The 22,507-nt window shown below is 40.4% G+C and overlaps 3 protein-coding genes across 4 annotated transcripts; all 3 read left to right on the top strand.

Annotated features, from left to right (window-relative positions):
• The first annotated feature begins 62 nt into the window (after window positions 1-62).
• LOC120741209 (glycine--tRNA ligase-like) lies at window positions 63-9,484 on the top strand. 2 transcript variants are annotated; one of them, XM_040043957.1, is made up of 17 exons: window positions 63-1,812; window positions 3,206-3,307; window positions 3,451-3,553; window positions 3,686-3,827; window positions 3,898-3,986; window positions 4,590-4,666; window positions 4,749-4,894; window positions 4,978-5,127; window positions 5,202-5,364; window positions 5,500-5,664; window positions 5,774-5,881; window positions 6,675-6,820; window positions 6,906-6,991; window positions 7,111-7,220; window positions 7,305-7,398; window positions 8,488-8,678; window positions 8,771-9,484. In XM_040043957.1, the coding sequence occupies exons 1-17, from the start codon at window positions 1,768-1,770 to the stop codon at window positions 8,882-8,884; spliced, it is 2,031 nt and encodes a 676-aa protein (XP_039899891.1). In that variant the 5' UTR covers window positions 63-1,767; the 3' UTR covers window positions 8,885-9,484. The 2 variants fall into 2 exon arrangements, with proteins under 2 accessions (XP_039899891.1, XP_039899892.1); XM_040043958.1 differs by lacking the exons at window positions 8,488-8,678; window positions 8,771-9,484 and adding an exon at window positions 8,290-8,443.
• A 155-nt stretch (window positions 9,485-9,639) lies between these two features.
• On the top strand, window positions 9,640-17,174 carry hhatlb (hedgehog acyltransferase like, b). Its single transcript, XM_040043960.1, has 12 exons — window positions 9,640-9,840; window positions 11,744-11,887; window positions 13,188-13,255; window positions 13,344-13,457; window positions 14,404-14,598; window positions 14,679-14,888; window positions 15,154-15,325; window positions 15,542-15,686; window positions 15,772-15,807; window positions 15,892-16,093; window positions 16,187-16,328; window positions 16,403-17,174. The coding sequence occupies exons 2-12, from the start codon at window positions 11,782-11,784 to the stop codon at window positions 16,612-16,614; spliced, it is 1,602 nt and encodes a 533-aa protein (XP_039899894.1). The 5' UTR covers window positions 9,640-9,840; window positions 11,744-11,781; the 3' UTR covers window positions 16,615-17,174.
• A 1,624-nt stretch (window positions 17,175-18,798) lies between these two features.
• Window positions 18,799-22,364, top strand: klhl40b (kelch-like family member 40b). Its single transcript, XM_040043959.1, has 6 exons — window positions 18,799-19,929; window positions 20,092-20,252; window positions 20,352-20,459; window positions 20,592-20,777; window positions 20,970-21,119; window positions 21,371-22,364. Exons 1-6 carry the CDS (start codon window positions 18,799-18,801, stop codon window positions 21,480-21,482), a joined length of 1,848 nt encoding a protein of 615 aa, XP_039899893.1. The 3' UTR covers window positions 21,483-22,364.
• The last annotated feature ends 143 nt before the right edge of the window (window positions 22,365-22,507 follow it).

The following is a 22,507-nucleotide window of genomic DNA, read 5'->3' as shown; positions in this document are numbered from 1 at the left end:
AATGTCTTCTTAAGCTTACGGTAATTCAGGAGTTTTTAAGATGACCTCCAAAACTAAAATCTTAATGCTCGGAAATTTAAACCATGTTTTGAATGTTTGCTTTTTTCCCCTCCAGTGGAAAAAATGTGGACTAAAAATGTCCAACGCATCAGTTTTATTAGTTTGAACATAAACGGTGTATCAGAGCCAACATGAATGAAACAAGTAAATCCAGTATGATTTAAAAACAGAAGAATAGTCAGCGAAATTGTTTTTAGCACGTGACAAGTTGATGTGTTTAACGCAGCGTATCGATTCATGTTTCATGTGTATGACAGATATTCTGCTTCCTACCATGATTGTATTGTTTTTGTTAAAAGTGGGATTCTTTTATTTTTTTGCCTCATAGCTCAACATCATATCTGAGAATTCAAAGCAAAGCAGCAGCCGGCACAGTGGCGTTGTGACTAGCAGGCCTAACAGTAAGTAGGTCCTGGGTTCAAATCCACTAGTTCCCTGGGATCTTTCTGTATGAGTACTCCGGTTTACTTCCAAAGATGCACTTAGAGTTGATTTTTAACCTATTCTAAATTGTTTGGGCGTACCCTGCCTTCTGCCCTGTGACAGCTGGGATATGCTCCAGTGTTCCCTCCACCCCCATGATGCTTGGAGAATTGGAAGAAGATGGGTGGAAAATAAAGGACTGATAGTATTATTTTTCACCATTAGCTGGCACCACTGATTCACTGTTACTTCCACTACTAGCTCATTTTTATTTAATTTTTTTCTATTAAGGGCCTGTTAAATTCTCAAAGGTGGGTAAAGGTAAACAGGTTTTTGCGATCCTACATGCACAATAAGGCACCACTGTTAAGGTGAAGTTACAAAGGCTTTAAAGGGTGGGTTCTTCCTTTATTACTGCTATTACTTAGAAAAAACAAGGTCTAATGCACAAACATCCTAAATGGATATTTGTTTAGCTGGTTAGTCAGATTACTTTGCCTCTTTATTCCAAAAACTAATAATTCTGCCACATACAGATCAAGAGTTTGGAGCCTTTTTCACCTCAGTTAACCATGAGACTGTGCCTTCTACCAAAGCTTCTTTCAGCTGCTTCCTCGTTCACAAAGGGGGTCATCACAGTGCACTGACTGTCAGACTTGATCTGACAGATGTTCACACCAGATGTTACTTTGCTACTAAATAATTGTTAAGGATAAAGCGTCTCAGAGACACAGAGAGTGAGCAGGATGAGATTTCTGACTTCCAGACATCACTGATGTTCCGTTATACTTGTTTAGGACAAATTTTCCAAAACACTTTCTTGCAGAGTTAAGCACACTGGCTTCAAGTTCACTGTGTACAATAATCAAATAGTTTCACGTTGTGCATTTATGCCCCATGCTATTTATTTATTAAATGTGTCATGTCAAATGAAAAAAATGAAAAAATCTTTTAGTGTTGTAGTCAGAGCTCATACTCGGATGGAGGAACAAAAGAGCCACATCATGTTATTTCTATCCTGGGGCCATTGTTCTGCACAGTGTATGTATTACTAGGCTGTTAATGCTAATGACTAAACAATACTGTTGACAGAAAGTCAGGACCAGTGTGGTTTCGTTTTCAACCTGGAATGGAGAATTAATTTGAGCTTCCTGGATGATGCAACACAACAACCTCGTTGCCAGAGTCGGACTATAAAAGAGAAGAAAACATTTCCCCCTCTGTGTCTCAGACTGAAGGAAGCTTGAAGCAGACTTTAACAAGAGCAACCTGTTGAGTGTCAGCATGGAAGAATTACTGGCTCCTTTTAGGCAGGCTGTGCGGGAACAGGTAGGTTTTTCATCTGAAGATCATGCTCGTTTTCCAGATTTCTTTTCTCAAACAAACAACAGCAGCTCTTCAAGAAGCGTTATTCTTGTTACTTTTTAATCATAGTTGGTTTCGCTAAATAGATCATGATCATTTCAAGTATCTGCCATTTCTGTTTTCACATGTATCAGAGCATTGCTTAGCCCAGGGGTCTGCAACCTTTAACACCCAAAGAGCCATTTGGACCTGGTTTCCACGCAAAAGAAAACACTGGGAGCCGCAAATACTTTTTGACATCTAAAATGAAGATAACACTGTATATATTGTTTTTTTTTTTACCTTTGTGCTTTGTGTGAACAACTAAGGTGTGTTGCTTATGAAATCCTTTAAGTGCAAATGAGAAAATTACATTTTATTTATGTAATTAACACATTTTGAACTCTTAAAGAAATATAACAAAAGGAAAGACACCCAGCTGAAGTAAAATGATCCATGTAGCAAACAAAAACCGTTGTGAGCCGCCGCCCTTATATCGCCTTTGGGCTTTTGGAGCGTTGACCTGGCTTTTAAAAAATAATTGGAAATAAAGCACTATGCTGCTAAAAAATGAAAAATAGATATTTGCAATATTCTGCCTAAATATGTATTTTACCTGGTTAATGTGTGTGGCGGGGCGTGGTCTGCATCACCGCTGCAGGGGAGGCGGACGCACCTGAGCGGCAACCGCAATCACGCCTCGCGGTCTGTGCTCTCTATGCTGTTGTGTCTGGCTGTGAGCTGAAAAGCTACAGCCGGCTGTATGCGTACAGCAACCGTGTGTGAAAAGTGGTCAATAAAGAGATGCTGAAAAGCGTGTTCATACAAACATCGTCGGGTGTTGGCCGTGATGTGTTTACAATGGGACTTCCTGAACTTCTGCGCACAGCGTCTGCAAATCAGGGCTGTACGAAGTCACTTTCATCTTTACGCAGGACTGTAAGCTGTCATCTGTGAGGCATGAGCGGTGTTTTTTTTTAACATAGTTCACGGTGGAAAATAGTTGCTGACATAATGTGGATCCGAAGATCCATAATTGGCCTACCTGGGGTTGAAAGTCTCGATAAATGCACCGCGTTTCCGCGGATGTGACGCTTATTTTGAGCGATGAAAAAAATAATAGAATATAGTTGTATTTTTATATTTCAATATCACAATAATCTTCCAATTTAGAACTACAAGTTAAAAAAAGATCTAACATAAATAAAATGTACTTCAGCTAAATACTTCTAATTTATTTCCCCAAACCTCGCGGAGCCGCACTATAAGGACTAAAGAGCCGCAGGTTGCCGACCCCTGGCTCAGCCTTTGTTACTGAAACTGAAAAACCACATAATTCGAGTGTGGAGAGGAGGTAAAGTGTAGTTCTGTTCTGCAGGGTGACTTGGTCCGTGAGTTAAGGGAGAAAGGTGCTCCGGAGCAGGAGGTGAGCAAAGCTGCTGCAGAGCTGAAATCCCGGAAAAAGACTCTTGAAGCAAAGGTGAGTCTCACAGCTCCTGATTGGCCTTTGCACTGATTCTGCTTTCAGTTTGACATGTTTTTCCTCGCGTGCCTCTCTGCTAACTTTTATGACCCCCACTCTGATTAAGAAATAGTGCCTCACACCATCATTTCCCATTACAGGAACTGGCTCTGCAGCCCAAAGAGGACACAGTGGATCGAGTGAAGATGGAAGATACATTGAAGAGGAGGTTCTTCTATGATCAGGCATTTGCCATATATGGAGGTAAGGTAGCAGAAAGGAAGGATAACAGAAGCTGATACAGGAAAAGCTGAAAAACCAAGAAAACACTTGTGGAAATGCTTCATTTTTTAATCAATATTTATTTTATTTAAAAAAAATCTACTTGTTCCTCAGGTGTGAGCGGCCTGTACGACTTCGGGCCTGTGGGCTGTGCTCTGAAGAACAACATCCTGCAGGTGTGGAGGCAGCACTTCATCCAGGAGGAGCAGATCCTGGAGATCGACTGCACCATGCTGACCCCCGAGCCCGTCCTCAAGTAGGTAAGCACAAATTCAAGTTTGGCTTCTAATGGATTTGTCCTATAACCAGCTCCCCATTTGTTTCAGGACTTCTGGGCATGTGGATAAATTTGCTGACTACATGGTGAAAGATGCCAAGACAGGCGAATGCTACCGGGCAGATCATCTTCTCAAAGGTGGCTTTAAACTTTCTGACAAGGTGTCAGATTTCATGACATGGACAGAAAATGACAGAAAACTAAAGGAACTATGAGAAATACAGAGTAGCATCATAATCTTGCTGATGTTAGACATATTTTGGTGATATTTATTTCCCTGCAGAGCGAATTCTGAACAGGTTTTTACCTGCCTTGCTGTTTAGTATCTCCTCTGAGGAATTGATTTCGAGCTGCACAGATAACTGATACGTTTTTTCTTCCACATGACATCGGTCAAGCAGGTCAACAGACCTTTTAACAAAGAAAGAAAATGAGAATAATTATTTAACATTTAAACAGAGTGTGTAATAAATACCTATTTTAACCTTGTACTCTTAGTTAAAGGGATATTTCGAGCGATTTTGCACATGAAGATAGTTTCGTGTTGTCTATGGGTTTATTTGTATGACATTTATCCTTTTTTTATTGTACATTTTATATAAAGGACTTATTGACTGGCTGGTTTTCTTAGATCTCATTATTGGCTAAAACCAAACAGACAAACACATCAATGAAACAATAATCTAAAAATGTGCGTGTTAATCCTTGCATCTATCTTCTTTTTCGTTTTATTCCTCACAGCTCACTTAAAGAAACTGATGTGTGAGGAGAAGTGCTCAGTGGGGCAGGTGAATGAATTGGAGGATGTCATCACACAGGTGTGTGCCTCGCAAACACACATGCACCGGTGTGTTGGTGAAGAAATAATCCTGTGATGCATTTGTGGTCCCTCTGTTTCAGATGGATAACTACGCTCAGCAGGAGCTGGCCGATCTGTTTGTGAAATACAACGTCAAGTCTCCTGCCACAGGAAATGACCTCACACCTCCTGTCTCCTTCAACCTCATGTTTCAGACATCCATCGGGCCTGGAGGGAACATGCCTGGGTACTCATATCTGCACTTGCAACATTCCTTTCAAGGTTTATTATTTTGCTGTGTTGAAATTGTGCACGTTGGTATTTCTGCAGCTACCTGCGACCTGAAACAGCTCAGGGAATGTTCCTCAACTTCAAACGTCTGTTGGAGTTCAACCAGGGAAAGCTTCCCTTTGCTGCTGCTCAGATCGGAAACTCCTTCAGGAATGAAATATCTCCTCGCTCTGGACTCATTCGTGTTAGGTAATGCTTAGAATGAATTATTGCTGCCTTCCAAAAGGGATGTTGGGTGAAATATCAGCATTTCCTGTTTGCAGGGAGTTCACCATGGCTGAGATCGAGCACTTTGTGGACCCAAATGAGAAGGTCCACCCTAAATTCTCCAATGTGGCCGACCTGGAGATCATGCTGTTCTCCTCAAAGGCTCAGACAAGCGGACAGTCAGCACAAATGATGAGGCTGGGAGATGCTGTGGAGCAGGTAGGTGTCGTTTTACTGACATACCTTAGAGCACCAAAACTATAGCATAGATGAAAGATGAATGGTTAGAAGCAAGTTTGGTATTTAATTCAGTATTTGACGCACATCTTTAAATTCACTGTCTCTCTGCTGCAGGGAGTCATCAACAACTCTGTGCTGGGCTACTTCATTGGAAGAATCTACCTGTATCTGATCAAAGTGGGACTATCCAAAGACAAAGTGCGCTTCCGTCAGCACATGGAAAACGAGATGGCTCATTACGCATGTGACTGCTGGGATGCTGAGTCCAAAACCTCCTATGTAAATATTTTTTCTTTCCACTAACAGACTTATAAAACCATTTAAAGAATTATAAAGACAGCGTCCAGTTTTATATTTTTGTTGCACCTTTGTGTTTTTTCTTCTTCAGGGTTGGATTGAAATTGTGGGCTGTGCGGATCGCTCCTGTTACGACCTTTCGTGTCACTCCAGAGCTACCAAAGTCCCTCTGGTGGCAGAAAAGATGCTAAAAGAGCCCATATCCTTCTGTGGTCCCAGTCCAACAACCTGACTATAATTACACTAAATGTGTCAGGTCAGACCTATAGCCTATTAATAAAATATTTTAAATATCCAACTTTATTTATTTACAATATAGGTTTTTGCCTTTGAACAATTTTCCTTCGTTTCAATTCAATTTTATTTAAAGAGCACCAATTCACACCAACAGCTTTATATTAAAAGGTAAAGACCCTACAGTTGGTAACAGTGGGAAGGAAAAACTCCCCTTTTATCAGCAGGAAACCTCCAGTAGAACCAGCTCAAGCAGGGGGAGTCATTACTGCGACTGCGTGGGGGTGAGGAGGAGTGTTAGATTTCATGCTAAAATCACTCAGGCTGTGGATACAGGTTTGAAAAATGAAGCCTCTGTCTTCAACCTGCATTCTTTGTATTGGCCAGCAGGGGGCTCATGGTTACAAAAAGAGGCAAAATAGTTTGAGAAAAGAACCCTACTACACTTTTATGATCTCAGTAAACACTTTTTTTTATGAGTTTATGATCTGAGTAGCCAGGTTTAAGCCCTGTTTGATATAGATGTAGTGTTTATATTGTAAATTACAGTCCTATTTAGAGTAAAATAGACCTAAACCATGTATAGGATGTGGAGTGTTTCTCAGCCGGGTCTTCTTTCAAACACACAAGATGGCGATGGCCAAAATGCTTAAGTCAAGGCTTCACCAACCAGTGGCTGATGTCTCAGTGGCTTTATCCATCCTTTCTTCATTGTTATGTTTTTTTTTCCCAAGTTTTATGCCTTAATTAGTTCATACAAAACAGTAAATGTCATCCAGTTTGAGCCCAACAAAAGTGCCATCGGAATGGCCTACAAAAAGGATGCCAAGCTGGCTCTGGAGTACCTGGCTGTCTGTGATGATTGCTACATCAGCGATCAGGAAAAGCTTCTCAGTGAAAAAGGGTAATTAATGACGTTCATGCTCTTAACAACCATAAAGTTCATTTATGAAGCATTTTGTGACTTGATGTTGTGTTTCTGTCTGTAGGGAGTTCAGCTTTGAGACAGACGGCAAAACCTTCAAACTCACTAAAGACATGGTCAGTGTGAAGAGGTTCCAGAAAACCCTGCATGGTAAGAGGTGACATCAATCCTGTTTTTTAATGCCAGAGTAGGCAAGTTATTGTGGAAGGGTGGCAAAAACAACAACAAAAAAAACCACTCTAAAATGTCTCTGTTTTTCCCTGTCACAGTGGAGGAGATTATTCCCAATGTAATTGAACCCTCTTTTGGGATCGGCAGAATCATGTACTCGATCTACGAGCACTCATTCCACATCCGGGAGGGGGATGAACAGAGGACGGTAAGAATACTCCACAACAAGAAAACAGATCTGAGTAACGGTTGCGTGTTTGTTTTGATTTAAGATGCTTTATTCTGTGGTCAGTATTTCAGCTTTCCTACCATTGTGGCTCCATACAAATGCTCCATCCTGCCTTTGAGCCAGAACCAGAACTTTGTGCCATTCATCCACCAGTTAGGTGAGTATAGTCTTTCCATTTCAGTAGAGTGTTGGCTATTACAGTTAAATACTCAAATGCTCTTTTCAATAGTATTTGGTGAATACTATTGAATACTAGAGCCACTAGAGCCAGAATATAGTTAGCTTAGCTTGGCTTAGCTTTAGTCTGACATTGTCTGCAGCCTGGCCAAATTCAATAGAGGATTTTCTTATTTCCCTTAGTTGATCACTGGGAACAGAGATACACCCCATCATGAATCATGGGGTGTATCTCTGTTCCCAGTGCTTTCTCCAGTAACTAGTTTAACTAATTGTTTTCTGTTTGGTTCTCATGCATTGTTTATGCACAGATCTCTGAATGTCCTGCCACACCAGTTCAATCAGGTTGAGGTGTGGACTTTGACTGGTCCATTGCAACACCTTTATTCTTTACCTTTTGAGCCATTCTGTTATAGATTTGCTGCTGGTTTGGGATCATCGTCCAGTTTCAGCAGAGCTTTAGTTGTCAGACAGATGTCCTCACATTTGATTTTCAGTGACTGCAAGGTGTCAGAGTTCGTTAGCTAAAAACAAGCCAAAATCATCACCCCTCTACCACCGTGCATGACAGTTGCTATGAGGTGCACACGCTGACATGCTGTGTTTTGTTTTCACCAAACACAGCATATGTTTGTCCTGGCAAACCTTCCAAACTAGTCATACTTGTTTAGTCTGTATTGTTATGAAGTTTAACATTTAACATGCTAAGGCTTGCAGAGTCTCAGCTATAGCTCCAGCGGCATTTGCAATTCCTGTGCATGTTGCACGGTCTGACCTTGGGCTGAATTTGCTGGGAATTGTGTTATTACACACCTGAGTGCTCCAGACCAACAAACTGCCAAAGCATCTGCTTTTACATTCTCTTTTTCAGATTACTGAGTGACTTTGCCAGGGTTATATGTCATGGTAGGTCTTGGAATACTGAGTATACATGTAGTATTACTTAGCAAGTTTTAGAGGTTGGCAATAGTCTCTTCCTATTTATAGTCTTAATGTTACACCCAGCTAATAGCTATATATTCATACTTAAGCAAATGTAATGGTTTTGTCATCATCTTCCTCCTTGTAGCTGAGGCTATGACCAGAAACGGTGTGTCTTACAAAGTAGACGACTCTTCAGGGTCCATTGGGAGGCGCTACGCGCGGTCAGATGAGATCGGAGTGGCGTTTGGAATCACCATCGACTTCGACACAGTGAACAAGACGCCTCACACGGCCACTCTGAGAGACCGTGACTCGATGAGGCAAATCAGGGCCGAGGTAAACCAGTTAACTGTTTTGATTTTTGAAAGTGCCATATCTGTTTTTTTTCGTTGGTTTTTTGGATACTAATTTACTAAAATATATCACAGATCACAGAGTTGCCAGACATTATACAACATCTGGCTAGTGACACCTTGAAGTGGGCTGAAGTGGAGAGCAAGTACCCCGTCTTTGAAGGACAGGAGTCCAGCAAGAAGGAGTAACCATTCATCCACCCATTCATTTCACGAAGTGGGACACACTCTGTACAGGTCCCCAAAACCTCCTATCTCCAATTGGAGATAACATTTGGAGAACAGTGTTGCTCAAGCAAATCACCAACTGACACGTTGAACTGTTCCTATGAAGGAGGAGAACAGTTTAATAATCTATAATTTTCTACATTGTCACGTTTGATTGTCAAATAAACAACAAAATATTTGTCCTACAGTTCCTTTCATTTGCCGCCTAAATGACAAACTGTATTGTATTTTGAGATATTGTCACTAGTTGGCACTGCGTGTTGTTTTATATCTCCCAGTGAGCTGTTGTTAGAATCTGAGACACGGAGCTTCAGGCTGCTCAAATTTGCAGGAGGCTTAGACCATCCCAAAACAGACCTGGCAACATGTAGAATGGAAAATTTTTTTTACAGATAAAATATCTGGGTCTTTTTTCTTTTGACAGTAAAAATAGTTCCTCAAATCTTCAAAGTATGTTATGTTAAGCAGTGTGACGCAATGCAGACATGAGTACATGTAACTATGTAAATATAATGAGGGCTTCAACTTCAGACTTTTCAGTATTAAATGTGAAAATATCGACATATGGCTTGAGTGAGTTTTGCTAACTATTTGCTGCTTATTAGCAAATATAGGAGACCTGAATAGATGTCCAATGTTGTGTGGCTCATAGTCTATTATACTGTTTTAGCAGTCCTCCCGTTCCGCCCCCTCTGTGTCAGTGGACAAAGTACAAATACATCATGTCACCTTTAACTGGTGGCAGCTCCCTCTCAGGGAGTCGGAGGGACCTGCAGCTTGACCTGCACTCTGTGGAAGCACAGCAGATGCAAAACTTTACCTTTCCTTCCATGTTCTTTTTTTATGTGACATTTTAAAGTGCCTTTGAAACAATCTGAATTTTCTTTAACAACTACTTTGGGCTTACTGCGATCAAGGTCAGTATCACAACAGGTGGTGTGGAGGACAAACTGAAGTGCATGACCATGTGGCATTTCAACAGCATGCATCTCATTCAGACACCGTGAAGAGAAAGCAGGAAGGGGTTTTACTGTAGTTCATTGTTGCTTCATTTAGCTGAGTTTGATTTTTCTCTTATAGCAACACGTAGCTGTTTCATTGTGTGCAAGCCTAAGCTGCAATTCATCAGAGAGAAATCGTTTAGTTAAAAATAGCAGCAGCTGCACTTTAAATTCTAATCGGTCAGTTTACCCTCCACCTTTTTATGATAAATGAGAAATGTGTCAAACAAGTCAAAGAAACAATATTCTTAAATAATTGAAGCTTAAAATCAGGCATTATACAGCAAGGTTTTTGGAACAGAATATATTAAATAAGGAGGAGAAAGCAGGTTCTTATTGTACCAAAGAAGAGGCATCAGAATCCACAAAGCAATAGATAAATAGTGAAAAGAACCACTCTTTGGCACAATAGGAGGGCATGCTTATAGTGAATTATGCAGTTTATTATGCAGATGCAAATCAAATCAAATATGATCTTGTAAGATACGTTTAACCGTCAAATATTAAACTATCCGACCAGGCCTACTAATACAGTTCATTTAGGTTTAACTGATTTTTTGCTATAGCTGACTCTGACTGTTCCTTAGTTGCTAGTTTCTAGTCTTACTAAAGCAAATTCTGGTACCTATTAGAGTCAAAATACTACTAATAATAATATTAACAATAATAAAAATAATAATGATACAATATGTTTTAGGGCAGGCCTCCCATATAACAGAAAAGTCATGACCCCTATGGTATTTCAGTGTCTCTCAGTTCCTCTGTCAGCTCCACCCTTCACAACATGGCGACTATGAAAAGTGTGATTAATTTATGCCAGTAAAACCAGCATGTCATGTGACTTAATTCTTCCCATGTTATCACTGGACTATTAGAAACTCTGATACAACAGCATCGTGACCAATCATGTCATGAAGTCATTCGTAGATCTCAGGGTGCAATCAGCCACTGCTGCTACACAGCTTACCTTATTAGCCAGCTGGCTAGCTTGTGAGCATAGAGAAATCCTTGAGTAAATCATCGGTTAAGTCAAAAACTGCAATCCTATAAGTGGTTCCTGGTCCCAAAAAGCTTAAGAATTGCTCAATTTAAACTACCTAAGTGTAAATAAACCAGAAAAAACAACATACCATTTTAAAAGTACCATTTAAAATCTGATGTGTTAGTAAGAGTGATCTAATAGCAACACTGATGGTGTTTTACTCTGAAGTGTTAAAAAATAAAATAAAAATCCTACTGCTCTGCTTTCCTTTGAATAACGGATGTGGAAACTTCGTTGACAGCTGGACTAATAATCTTTAAAATTAGCAGTTATTAATCCATTTGATAAATGTAAAAAGATAAGTACAGTAAAAATGTGGAAAGTCCTCTGTGATAGTCACAGGTTAAGAGGAAGCAAATGGCTTTTGTTACTTTCCATCTCTGATAATGTGTCACAGAAAGTTCACGGATGACAGTTACCTAAATTTAGAATCAGCGATGGATTAGAGGTCTATTTTAGTTGGGTTATGCAAAATAATGTAATAAATGCCCTCATACAAATACTGCAGTAGGACTGTGACACTTTTTGTGAGGCTCAGTTTATTTTTAGGATTACAGCTGTTCATGAAGAATAATGTGCCACCCTTCCTGTTGTACAGCAGTGACTGGGATCCAAAGGATCCCCAAAATAAAAGATAACATCAGGGGAAAGGGGATGAACCTCTGGCATATGTGTCTTACTGTAGGCAGGATAACTCAGGAATGCTATTTGGCACCGCCTGTTTTAGGTGTGACAGACAGATTAAAGTACTCTGACTTCTCTGTGGTTTATATTCAGGAGCCTCCGGAGCTCCGTGCTGTCCTGACTGCATCGCCATGGGGCTCAAAGCTGCTCTTCCCAAGTATGAGATTTATTTCTACAACACTGTTTTGTGTCTGGCCATGTTCTGGGCCACTAGCTGGATCTTTGAGGTGTCCAGTTGTGAGTATGAGTTAACACACTGACACACATGCACACAGAAAAAGAGTATCCGAATATTAAGCCTACTGTATTTGGTCATTTATAATGAAAACTGTCCTAACTGGTGGTGCAGGTGGATTCAAACTTAGGACTCTGAGTTAAAAGTTCACAGGTTTATTTACAACAATGAAATACCAGGAATTGTATCTGAAAGCTTTAACACAACGAGGTCTGATGTCAGGTTAACAGGTAAGTCCACAGCTTAATTTTTCCCACAGGAATCTCTTTAAACAAATTTTGCAAATTTCTCTCAAGAGTTTCTGCACAGAAGCATCCAAAATGCTACTAACTGTGTAGGCAAGCTGTCCATCAATGACCCAGATGGTTGGAGGGGGGTTGGAAGGGGGGTACAACAGACTGGACTAAGTGGGTTTCGACTGGAATATGTGCAACGTTCCACATGCTGTCAATTCTCATATTCTGGGGTAGCTTAAGACAGACACACACAGAGTTAATCAGAACCTCAACTTCAAAAGGACCAGTGTAGTGTTAGAGTTGGGTGAGTACTCTTCCCAGGTAAACTGGAAAGTCCAGGTGGACCTGTTGGTCGATGCACCGCAGAGACCTGCATCTAGCTCCTGGTTAGTTCCCTCTGCTTGCTTGTTGGTCACATGTATTTCTTGAATGATGTGATTTTTGAGCCAGAGGTGACCAACAACTAAACGTGTACAGAATATGATGAACCAGCACAGGACTAGGTGACAGAAAACTACTAAGAAGACCATTTTGTTTAAAGGATATCTATTTATATTTATAGCATAGAAATACCTATGAAGTACTAGTTAATCATATATTAATTCCGTGACTCTATCCTAGACTATCTATACTTTATAAACAAATTATCTTGCAATTTAAATCATAAAAAGGACTAAAACAAAGCTTGACTAAATTATTTTCCTCTTTTTCCTGATCTGCATACATTAGATTCCTCGAATGCAAAGTTCATCTGAGACTGTAGCACAGTCACGTACAGACAATACACTGTGAAGTATACATATGGGGGAAGTGTCACAGTGTAAGGTTGTGGAGTCTGAGCTATGTAGACCACGCTGAGGAGAACAGGTGTCGGTATTAATACCACCGAGCACAAGAAGAAAATAGTCCCTCTGTTTGGCCTACATTTGTTTCACTGTCAATCTAGCAAAGGTTTGTCATTTGCACTCAAGGGCAAGAAAAGAAAACATGGTGCACAGAAACTCTTGGCTTCTGTACCAAACTATAAAATGTTGTATCCCCCCCCCCCCCATTGTCCCATTGTTAGCCAGTGCAAACAGAAAGACTTTCAAAACCAGCGTGAAGCCAGGATGGTACTACTTTGGGAGGAAAATGGTAAGAAAATGAATGCAGCTCATTTGTCATCATTTGTTTGCAGAAGTGTTCTCATATTTCTAATATTGTTGTCCTCGCTGGTCTACAGGAAACTGCAGATTTCGAGTGGCTGATGTGGTTTTCCACCTTTAGAGACCACATCATATTTGCGCTCTCTGGTCATGTGCTGTTTGCCAAGATCTGCTCCATGCTGGCTCCACAGGTGCTTCTCCTGACAGATTGATGGATTGTTTTCATTGAGCTTCTGTAGGCGGATTAATGTAGTATAGGACAGATCCAATATTTACTGCTAGTGTTAATAATCTGAGTGAAGCACTGAACTGCAATGAACCCAAGTTTATTTCTCACCATTATCTGGCAACCTCAAAATCTTCTTTGTCACAGCTGAGCTTTTATTTGTTTTTTTGTTTTTTTTAGCTGCTCTTTTCCCAGGGTGGTATGATCTAACACCATACATCTTTAATGACCTTAAAAACAAGAACTGGGTGCACAAGAGTTCATTTAAATCGTCTGATTTCCTTGCATGAACCTGCCTTTTAAGTGTGGTCTAAAAATTTTCAGCAGGGTTGAGGTCAACCCCTTGGGAAGGCCAGTCCAGAAGCTTAATGTTAGCCTGCTTTAGCCATTATAAAACACAGTTGCTTCTAAGTTTTAACCGTTTGGTTGTTGAGGTGAAGGTTAAAAACTTGGAGGTTGTCCTCAGTCTTCATTGTTCCGTCCACTTTGTGCAATGTATCAGTACCAGTGGCACCACAACAGCCCCAGAGCATGATGCTGCCACCACCATGCTTGACACTTGGGACATTGTTCTTCGGTTTGAAAGCCTCAACTTTACTCGACCTAACATACCTCTTGTATATGTGTTATAATTGCTCAATCTTTTTCTTATTTGAGCATAAAAACTATTCTCCATGAGATATTTGGCTTGTCCATGTGGGCTGCTGTAAATTTCAGTTGAGTTAGAGGATGTTGATTTTGGAGCAAGTTTATATCTCTTGGGTTCATCAAGTTAAAAAACACTGTAGAACCTTCAAAGATTTAAGTGACCCTGTATGTATCATTCACTCGTTAAAGATGATATTCATGCCCATGATGAATGTATGAAAACTTTTAAACTACAAGGGTGACACCATTTTTCTGTCCCACAGTATCGGTCCTTGGTATATATGGTGTACGGCCTGCTTGCTGTGTGGACCAGCATGGGCTGGACTTATGTCACCCTCATCCTCTCCCACTGTATCCTGCTCTACAGCATCTCTTTAGTGAAAATCCGCTGGCTTTGCTTCGTCACTGGCCTTTGTACGCTGGCTACATTCAAGTGTGAACCCTTCATTTCCTGGCAGGTAAGCTGCTGGCACCCAAACACCTCAGTGTATTGTCTATACATTTCTCATGGTCGATTCCCCATGTCTTCTCTAAACAGGCAGGTTTTGTGGAAGGGGACTTTGAGTTGCGTCCTGTTTTCTTCTATGGAGGATGTGGGTTTACAATCATGCGTTGTATGAGTTTTGCTCTGGAGAACTGTGAAAGAAAAGATGGCAACTACAACATCTTGGAGCTGCTCAAGTACAACTTCTACCTCCCTTTCTTCTATTTCGGGCCTATCATGACTTTTGATAAATTTTATGTTCAAGTAAGTTGAATTTGATTCTTTACAGGTTACAAAATTATTAAGTATAACGATCATGTGACCTAAAATTGATGGTTTCTTTTACTTTTCTTTACTGTTCATGAAGATATTTAGAACACACAATGTAAAGTTTACATGCATTTATGTCGCCATCAGTAAAAAAATCTGACGTTTAAAATATCCCTAAATAACAGGGCCTGTTGTCTGCAGAGGCTGAAAGTTTCTGGCTTTCTCCGTAGTTGTGACGTGTGTTTGCTGCCCTCTGCAGGTCAACAGGTGTGACCTTACCAGGAAAGAGCGGGAGATGTGGAATATCAACCTGCACGGTGTGATCCACCTTATCGTCATCATTGTAGTGGACATCCTCTTCCACTTCATGTACATCCTCACCATCCCCACTGACTTGAAGCTGATGAAGCACCTGTCTGACTGGGCTCTAGGTCTGTGCCACTTCCCGAAAATTCCCGTTTTAATATTTTTAAACCCAACGGCATGCAAAAAAAAAAAGCACAAATGAAGACTGAACATTAACATATAATTAAAAGCTTTGACTTTATGCAAACAAACATTAACATGAAAAATTTCCAGTTTTAATTTCAATTATTTGAGATGAAAGGAAACTTGCAGCAGAACTGATGTCACTGCATTGTTTCCAGTGGGGCTGGCTTACTTTAACCTGGTGTATGACTGGGTGAAAGCAGCTGTGATGTTTGGAGTCATCAACACGGTATCCAGACTGGATCACCTTGACCCTCCTAAACCACCAAAATGCATCACCATGCTCTATGTGTTTGCTGAAACGTGAGTGAGGCTTGAACACATGTGAGTGGTTCCAGGCGTACATGTGGTATAATTCTATAGTACTAAAGCTGATTTTGTTTTGTAGTCACTTCGACAGAGGGATCAACGATTGGCTGTGCAAGTGAGTGTCTCCAAAAGGCCACCAATATTAAAGTCATGTTAATCATTTGAAAAGCAAAGGTTCTGATGAAGCCCTAATCCACAGGTATGTGTATAATTACCTGGGTGGAAAGCACGAGAACATGGTGGAGGAGCTTGTGGCTACACTGTGCACCTTCGGCATCACCATCCTCTGGTTGGGACCCTGTCAGGTGGTCCTGGTCTGGGCTTTCCTGAACTGTTTTGGTCTCAACTTTGAGCTGTGGACAGGCAAATTCTTCTCCGTGGAGCCATTTAGCTCTTTTGAGGTTGGTTAGATGAGTTTGTTTGTACACATCAATAAGCAGTTTATAAAGGATAAGGGATTTAATGTGCTTGTTGTATATAAATATGATTTGCAGATGGCAATGTCAGAAGCGATGTCTCGGCGCATCAGAGCCATCTTCAACACTTTTAACTTCTGGAGCATTGTGTTGTACAACGTTCTGGCCTTGAACAGTTTGGACTTTGCAAAGTTGGTTGCCAAACGCATGCTTCTAAAAGGTGATTTTGGTTGTTAATTATGAGGCAACTTTGCCATTTCTTACCAGCTTATTAACAATGAATTACCTTCCCAGGCTTCCCCATAACCACCATCATCGTCATGTTTGTGACCTACTGTCTGATTCAAGTGATCAAGGAGCAAGAGAGGAGACAGGCACTCATAGACGATCCCGATCCACTCCCACCGGCACCGCCTCCAAACGCTGCCACCAGTCCTACCACCTCTGCAACTGCACCCACTGCTGCTCAGCCAGTTGCAGATCCCAGCAAAGAAAAAGCAGAGTAGATATTTAATTTTTAACGAATGGTTACAATGATGAAAATTGTGAGTTCTGTCCAAATGCTAACAGTATTATGAGTTTGAATGGATGCAGACAAGCTCGCTGTAAATAAAATTTTAAGTATTTTTACCTAAAGGAGAATTTAAAACTTAATGGAAAAAGAAATTACAGTAAATGAATATTTACTGTAACATATTGTGAAGTTCACCTGTATACTAACCAGGACTAACAATAAAACTACATTGTCGGGACTGTGATTGGTCTAGAGCAAAAGTAAACTGCAAAGATTAGTGAAAACATTTGTACTTTGTGTGTTTATGCAGGTTTTTGTTCTCTCTGATGAAACTGCTTGCGCTTTTTACACTACATGAGTCAGTGGTGAGTCTTGTCATAGTACCGTGAGCCATTTCTGTTGCATTACGTCAGCACTTTGTCACTGAATCCTGTTTGCTGCTTCCACATGGAAAACACTTTGAATACTGTTGGGAGGGAGTGCTACAGACACCTGTGGTGAATCACTGCTCTGACCAGAACAAGGCAATAAAATGGATTTAATAACATCAAACAGCGGAGGTTTCCTTTTTTTGTTAGGGTAAATTTACCAGGTAATTTTGGCAAATCACTAAGAAAAAAAATATGTGTGACATTTAACTGTGTTTTCATGATTACCTGAAATGTTTTTAATATTTTTGTGTTAAACTGATGCAATAAAACATGAGTGTTTGAGCCTCTACAGCTTTTGAGACATTAGCTGTCCCATGTTTTTTGACACGAGCAGTGTTCAGGGTAAAATGGTTCAGCTGATCAGTGAAAATGTCCCACTGTACTCAGCCAAAGCCCCTCTCATCCTTCCCTCTACCCACTAGTTGTATTTTTAAAATACTTTTGATGTCTGTCACATTTATCACTTCTATATCAACATGTTTCTTTCATCCTTTTTTCAGGTAGTGTAATGTGAAAATGGAATGTAAGACATAGAATAAGAAATATATCAAAATATTTTTAAAATGGGGAACTTTAAAAATATCTAAAAAACTCAACTCAGAGGGTGGCCCACTTTACCTGAAATGAATCACCCATTTTATCTAATACATGAGGGTAAATTGGGCTGGTAATTAAAAATGTTTTTTCATACAAATTTGCTTAATTGAGAAAATTATCTGCATTTTTCTGGCAGAGGACAGCACAACATGGATTATGAATCAAAATGTCTAGATGTTCATTTGGTTCTTATTCACCTTATTATTGAAGAGTAAGTTTTAACAAGTCAGGTCACTCACCATGGAGTTTTCTGTGGCAAAATGAACCATCATCCTTGCAATCTCAGACGAATCACATCAAATGCTAAATGTTAAGTACTGTTTACTTTTAAAGACAGCTTTTAAAGAGCTAAGACAGTCAAACCTTAAATGGCCCATTTTACCTGGGTTATTACATGCCTTTCTTTTTCAATGAAAGTGTTTTGGTTCTGTTCAAATAAAATAAATTGCTTCTTAACAACACTTAAACTAATTAAGCTCTTTAGAAAACAATAATTTTCATAGTGGTAGTGGCAGCCTATCAGATCACCAATAAACTGAGAACTGTTAGCTTAGCAAAAAGACTGGTCTAAAAGAGCGAAGCAGCTGAACAAATATATTGCCAAATCCTTATTTATAACTGTCTCTTTGAAATGAACAAGAACACTATGTTAAACATTCTGTGTATTAAAATAAATCTATTAGTCATTTCAGAGTTTCCTCTGTTTTCCACAGAGTCATCGTCACATGTATGTAATGCTACAAAATGCTAAGATGAGCCCCTCAGAGAAGCCTACTAAACCATGTACTCCAGGGTCCGCCATGACTCATGCTGGACACAGTTCCCATTAAGCAGTGTGTCAGCTGTCTGGGAGTGGGTCGGTGTGGACTTCGAGGTGGGACAAGGGGAAGCATGGATATTACATTTCAAGTTCCAGAATAAAGCCCATTGCTCTACACCGAGCACCCAGTCTATAAATAAACCTCCAGTTGGAGTTCAGTTGAAGGGTCAGGACAGCTGAGGAAGTGGGCTGTCTCTGGTGTGTCTGAATACTCTTTTAAATCCTCTTTCCAGGCTAGAAACTAGAACAGCTTAGTTATAGAGGAGATACATTTTGTTTGATTTCTTTAGCCCCTGAAAGGCTCTTCATACTCCTTCTGCCAGGAACGATGGCTCTGCCTATAAACCCAGCGGACGAGCCCAGATTGTACCAGCAGACTCTACTCCAGGATGGCCTCTATGACCTGCTGGAGAATGATAAGCTGGTCGACTGTGTGCTGAAGATCAAAGACAAAGAGTTTCCCTGCCACCGGCTCGTTCTGTGTGCCTGCAGCTCATACTTCCGCTCCATCTTTCTTTCTGACCTGGACGAGAGCAAAAAGAGGGAAATTATCCTGGAGGATGTGGAGCCAGGTGTCATGGGGCTCATCGTGAAGTATCTGTACACCTCCAAGATCAATGTGACCGAGCAGAATGTCCAGGATATCTTTGCTGTCGCTAATATGTACCAGATCCCTTCAATTTTCACTGTATGTGTGTCTTTCTTACAAAAGCGCCTAAGCCTCAGCAACTGTCTGGCTATCTTCAGGCTCGGCTTGATGCTGGACTGTCCCAGATTGGCCATCTCTGCTCGAAACTATGCCTGCGAGCGCTTTCAGCTCATCTCCAGAGATGAAGAATTCCTCCAGCTGCTTCCCAGTGAGCTGGCAGCCATTTTATCAAATGACAATCTAAACGTAGAGACAGAAGAGGAGGTATTTGAAGCTTTGATGAACTGGGTGTCCCGGAACAAAGAGACCAGAGAGAAAGAGCTGCCGAATTTGTTGGACTGCATTCGTTTGCGTCTTGTCAATGAGGACTATCTGAGAGAAAAAGTGGAGAAACACAAACTTATCTCCTCTAACCCCGAGTTGCAGCAGAAACTCCAGCTGGTTAAGGATGCCCACGCTGGGAAAATGCCAGAAGTTAAAAAAAGAAAAAGCAAGGAGGAGGAGGATGGTGGAGCAGGGAATGATGGAGAGAGTGAAGATAAAGATGATGAAGAGGGCCTTCTCCCAAGCATCCTGAATGATAATCTTCGATTTGGGATGTTTGTCAGAGACTTGATCCTGATGGTTAATGATGCTGGCGCTGTGGCCTACGACCCAACGGGGAACGACTGCTTTCTGGCATCACTTTCCACACAGATTCCCAAAAACCACGCCAGCCTGGTGACCAAGGAGAACCAGATCTTTGTGGCCGGAGGATTATTCTTTGATGAACAGAACAAGGATGATCCACTGTGCTCATACTTCCTGCAGGTAGGAGAACGTCAAGACAAAGTTTGTAGAAAGAAAAGAGAAGATGAAAAACTTCCAATTACATGCGGTACACATACAAATATAGTTCAGTGCAAATATTTTTCTACACTGTAGTTCTGTACACTGTAAACATTTACAAATGTTTGACTCCTGTGACCACAGTACGACCCGGTCAGTGCCGACTGGCTCGGCATGCCTCCCCTGCCTTCTCCCCGTTTTCTGTTTGGAATGGGCGAGGCTGAGAACTCCATCTTTGTTTTGGGAGGAAAGGAGCTGAAGGAGCAGGAGCACATGCTGGATTCAGTCTTGGTATACGACAGACAGTGAGTACAGCCTTGAGTTCATGTATGAAATTTTTGGGGAAAAGCACTCAGTTTGTCATCCTTAATAATTAACTACATAATGTGTTTTGTCATTCACAGATCCTTTAAATGGGGCGAGTCAGAGCCAATTCCATACCCAGTTTACGGCCATACAACATTATCTCATAATGACACTGTATACGTGATTGGAGGAAAGGGAGACAACAAGTGAGTACATGCTTCAAGCAAAATATTAATGTTCATATTAAAAGTGTGACCCTAAAAGGCTTCAGGATTTAAAGGAGGGTTTTCTTTATCTCAGAGGTCACTATTGTGAGTCTTTGTCCCTATTGTAAAAAGGAGCTGTCTAAAGAAGATGTGTGCCTACGACGCCAAGCGTTTTGAATGGAAGGAGCTCGCGCCCATGAAGCACGCACGCTCCTTATGTGGAGCCACCGTTCATGAAAACAAAATATACGTGGCAGGAGGCGTCACTGACAACGGCCTGACAGACACTATGGAGGTGTATGATATTGCTACCAACAAGTGAGTTTCCTATATTTATATTTATATTTCTTTTCTTTTACTTTATTTTTTAGTTTAGTTTGTTTCTAATTATCTGTTGTAAAGCACACAGTCAGTGTAAAGTTACAACACATCATAATAAATGTAATAAAACTGTGGCTAAATGGTTTATCTAACTGAACATTTTTCTGTGTGTGTGTTAACGTGGTGCAGGTGGTCCGACTTTGTGCCGTTTCCTCAGGAACGTAGCTCCCTGAATCTCGTGTCGTTGGCTGGTTCCCTCTACGCTGTTGGAGGTTTTGCCATGATGCCTTTAGAGGACAGCGAAGAGGTTCTTCCTAAAGAGATGAACGACATCTGGAGGTAGATCGTAACAGACTTTTAAAAAAAAGTTATTTCAACTGTTAAATTGTCTTTGCACAACTGTAATCTTAATTATATTTAGTATTTACTCAATTGTGTTAGTATTTAAAATGTTACTCAGTGAACCCAACATAAGATGCCACCGTCCTGCTTCAGTTCATAGTGGATATATAATTACTTAAGTTTAAACGCAAATGAGGGAGATAGGAGCCCTGGGAAAAACTATGACGACTGTCTCTTAACCTCCTCAGGTATAATGAGATGGAGAAGAAGTGGAATGGGATCCTGAAAGAAATCAAGTACGCCTCAGGGGCTTCAGTTTTGGGGGTGCGACTGAATACCTTGCGTCTCACCAAGATGTAAAACCCCCTCCAGTCCCCGTTTATGAACATGAACCTGTTTAGTTCACAGTTGTTGTACCAGAGTCCAAAGAACGGTTCAGGGCCACAGACATCAATATTCAGCTCAATGTGTTCATTGTTCTCTTCTGTTTTATTTTACGCATTTGATTTTTTGTTGTAGCTTTTCTAATTATAACAAATTAATACTGTGGATTTGTTTTTTTGTTTCTTTTTGATCTATAATAATTTTATATATGTCTTTCTACAAGTTTAAATCTGATTCAGACTAAAACTACAGAGTCAGTAACCTAAAGACACCTGTTGCACTGTGTGGAATAAATCAAAATATTTAAGTGTCTAAATCCGACTGGAAAATATAAGCATTTCCCAACAGATGGCAGCAAAGTTGCCAAAAAAAAGCACTACTGTAATATAAAAAACAAAACACAAAGACACATCTGAATTTGCAATAATATATCTATACTGTTTAATATTGAAATGATTTCATTACGCTCTGTTGTGTTACAGACAGTAAACACTAGTCAATAATACAATAAAAGACAGAAAATACAGTCTAATGTTATTAGCACCTCTAGACACTACTGTCCTTGTACTGTTTTTAGTATTTTATCATAGCTGAACGTGACGACTACTGCCTACACATGGGCTTTGTACACCAGAGTTAACTAAGTTGTAGTGTTAACATTATAGAGAGTCAGCAAATAACAGTACACATTATGGTTTCTTTAACACCGCTGCAGTATGAGTAAGGGAAATGCAATGTGATGCGAATGTGAATAATACAGCTTTGAATAGACTATGGCATTGATGCTTATGGTTACCATCACATGTAGCTTCACTCAAAAACAGGGGAAAGCCACCATAAAACATATATTTAAAAAAATCAACAACAACTAAACTTTCTCATGCAAAAATTACACTTGTTTCCCACTTTTAGTTCATATGGAGCCCTCAAACTGCCAAAAGGTAGCAAAAGATTCATTTTAACTTGAATTGAGGAATATCACACACACACACACACACACA

The sequence above is a fragment of the Simochromis diagramma genome, unplaced genomic scaffold, assembly GCF_900408965.1.
Source record: "Simochromis diagramma unplaced genomic scaffold, fSimDia1.1 OVJJ01000602.1, whole genome shotgun sequence".
Classification (NCBI taxonomy): Eukaryota; Metazoa; Chordata; class Actinopteri; order Cichliformes; family Cichlidae; genus Simochromis; species Simochromis diagramma.
The sequence above is the reverse complement of the archived record's forward strand: the minus strand, read 5'-3'. Positions and strand labels throughout refer to the sequence as shown.

Coding starts and splice junctions, on each gene's coding strand:
- hhatlb (XM_040043960.1), top strand. CDS start 11,782: ATGGGGCTCAAAGCTGCTCTTCCCAAGTATGAGATTTATTTCTACAAC. Junction 14,889..15,153: donor TTGATAAATTTTATGTTCAA/GTAAGTTGAATT, acceptor TGCCCTCTGCAG/GTCAACAGGTGTGACCTTAC. Junction 16,094..16,186: donor AGCCATTTAGCTCTTTTGAG/GTTGGTTAGATG, acceptor TATGATTTGCAG/ATGGCAATGTCAGAAGCGAT.
- LOC120741209 (XM_040043957.1), top strand. CDS start 1,768: ATGGAAGAATTACTGGCTCCTTTTAGGCAGGCTGTGCGGGAACAG. Junction 5,665..5,773: donor CTGAGTCCAAAACCTCCTAT/GTAAATATTTTT, acceptor TTTCTTCTTCAG/GGTTGGATTGAAATTGTGGG. Junction 7,399..8,487: donor GCCATTCATCCACCAGTTAG/GTGAGTATAGTC, acceptor TCCTCCTTGTAG/CTGAGGCTATGACCAGAAAC.
- klhl40b (XM_040043959.1), top strand. CDS start 18,799: ATGGCTCTGCCTATAAACCCAGCGGACGAGCCCAGATTGTACCAGCAG. Junction 20,253..20,351: donor GTCTTGGTATACGACAGACA/GTGAGTACAGCC, acceptor TGTCATTCACAG/ATCCTTTAAATGGGGCGAGT. Junction 20,778..20,969: donor TATGATATTGCTACCAACAA/GTGAGTTTCCTA, acceptor AACGTGGTGCAG/GTGGTCCGACTTTGTGCCGT.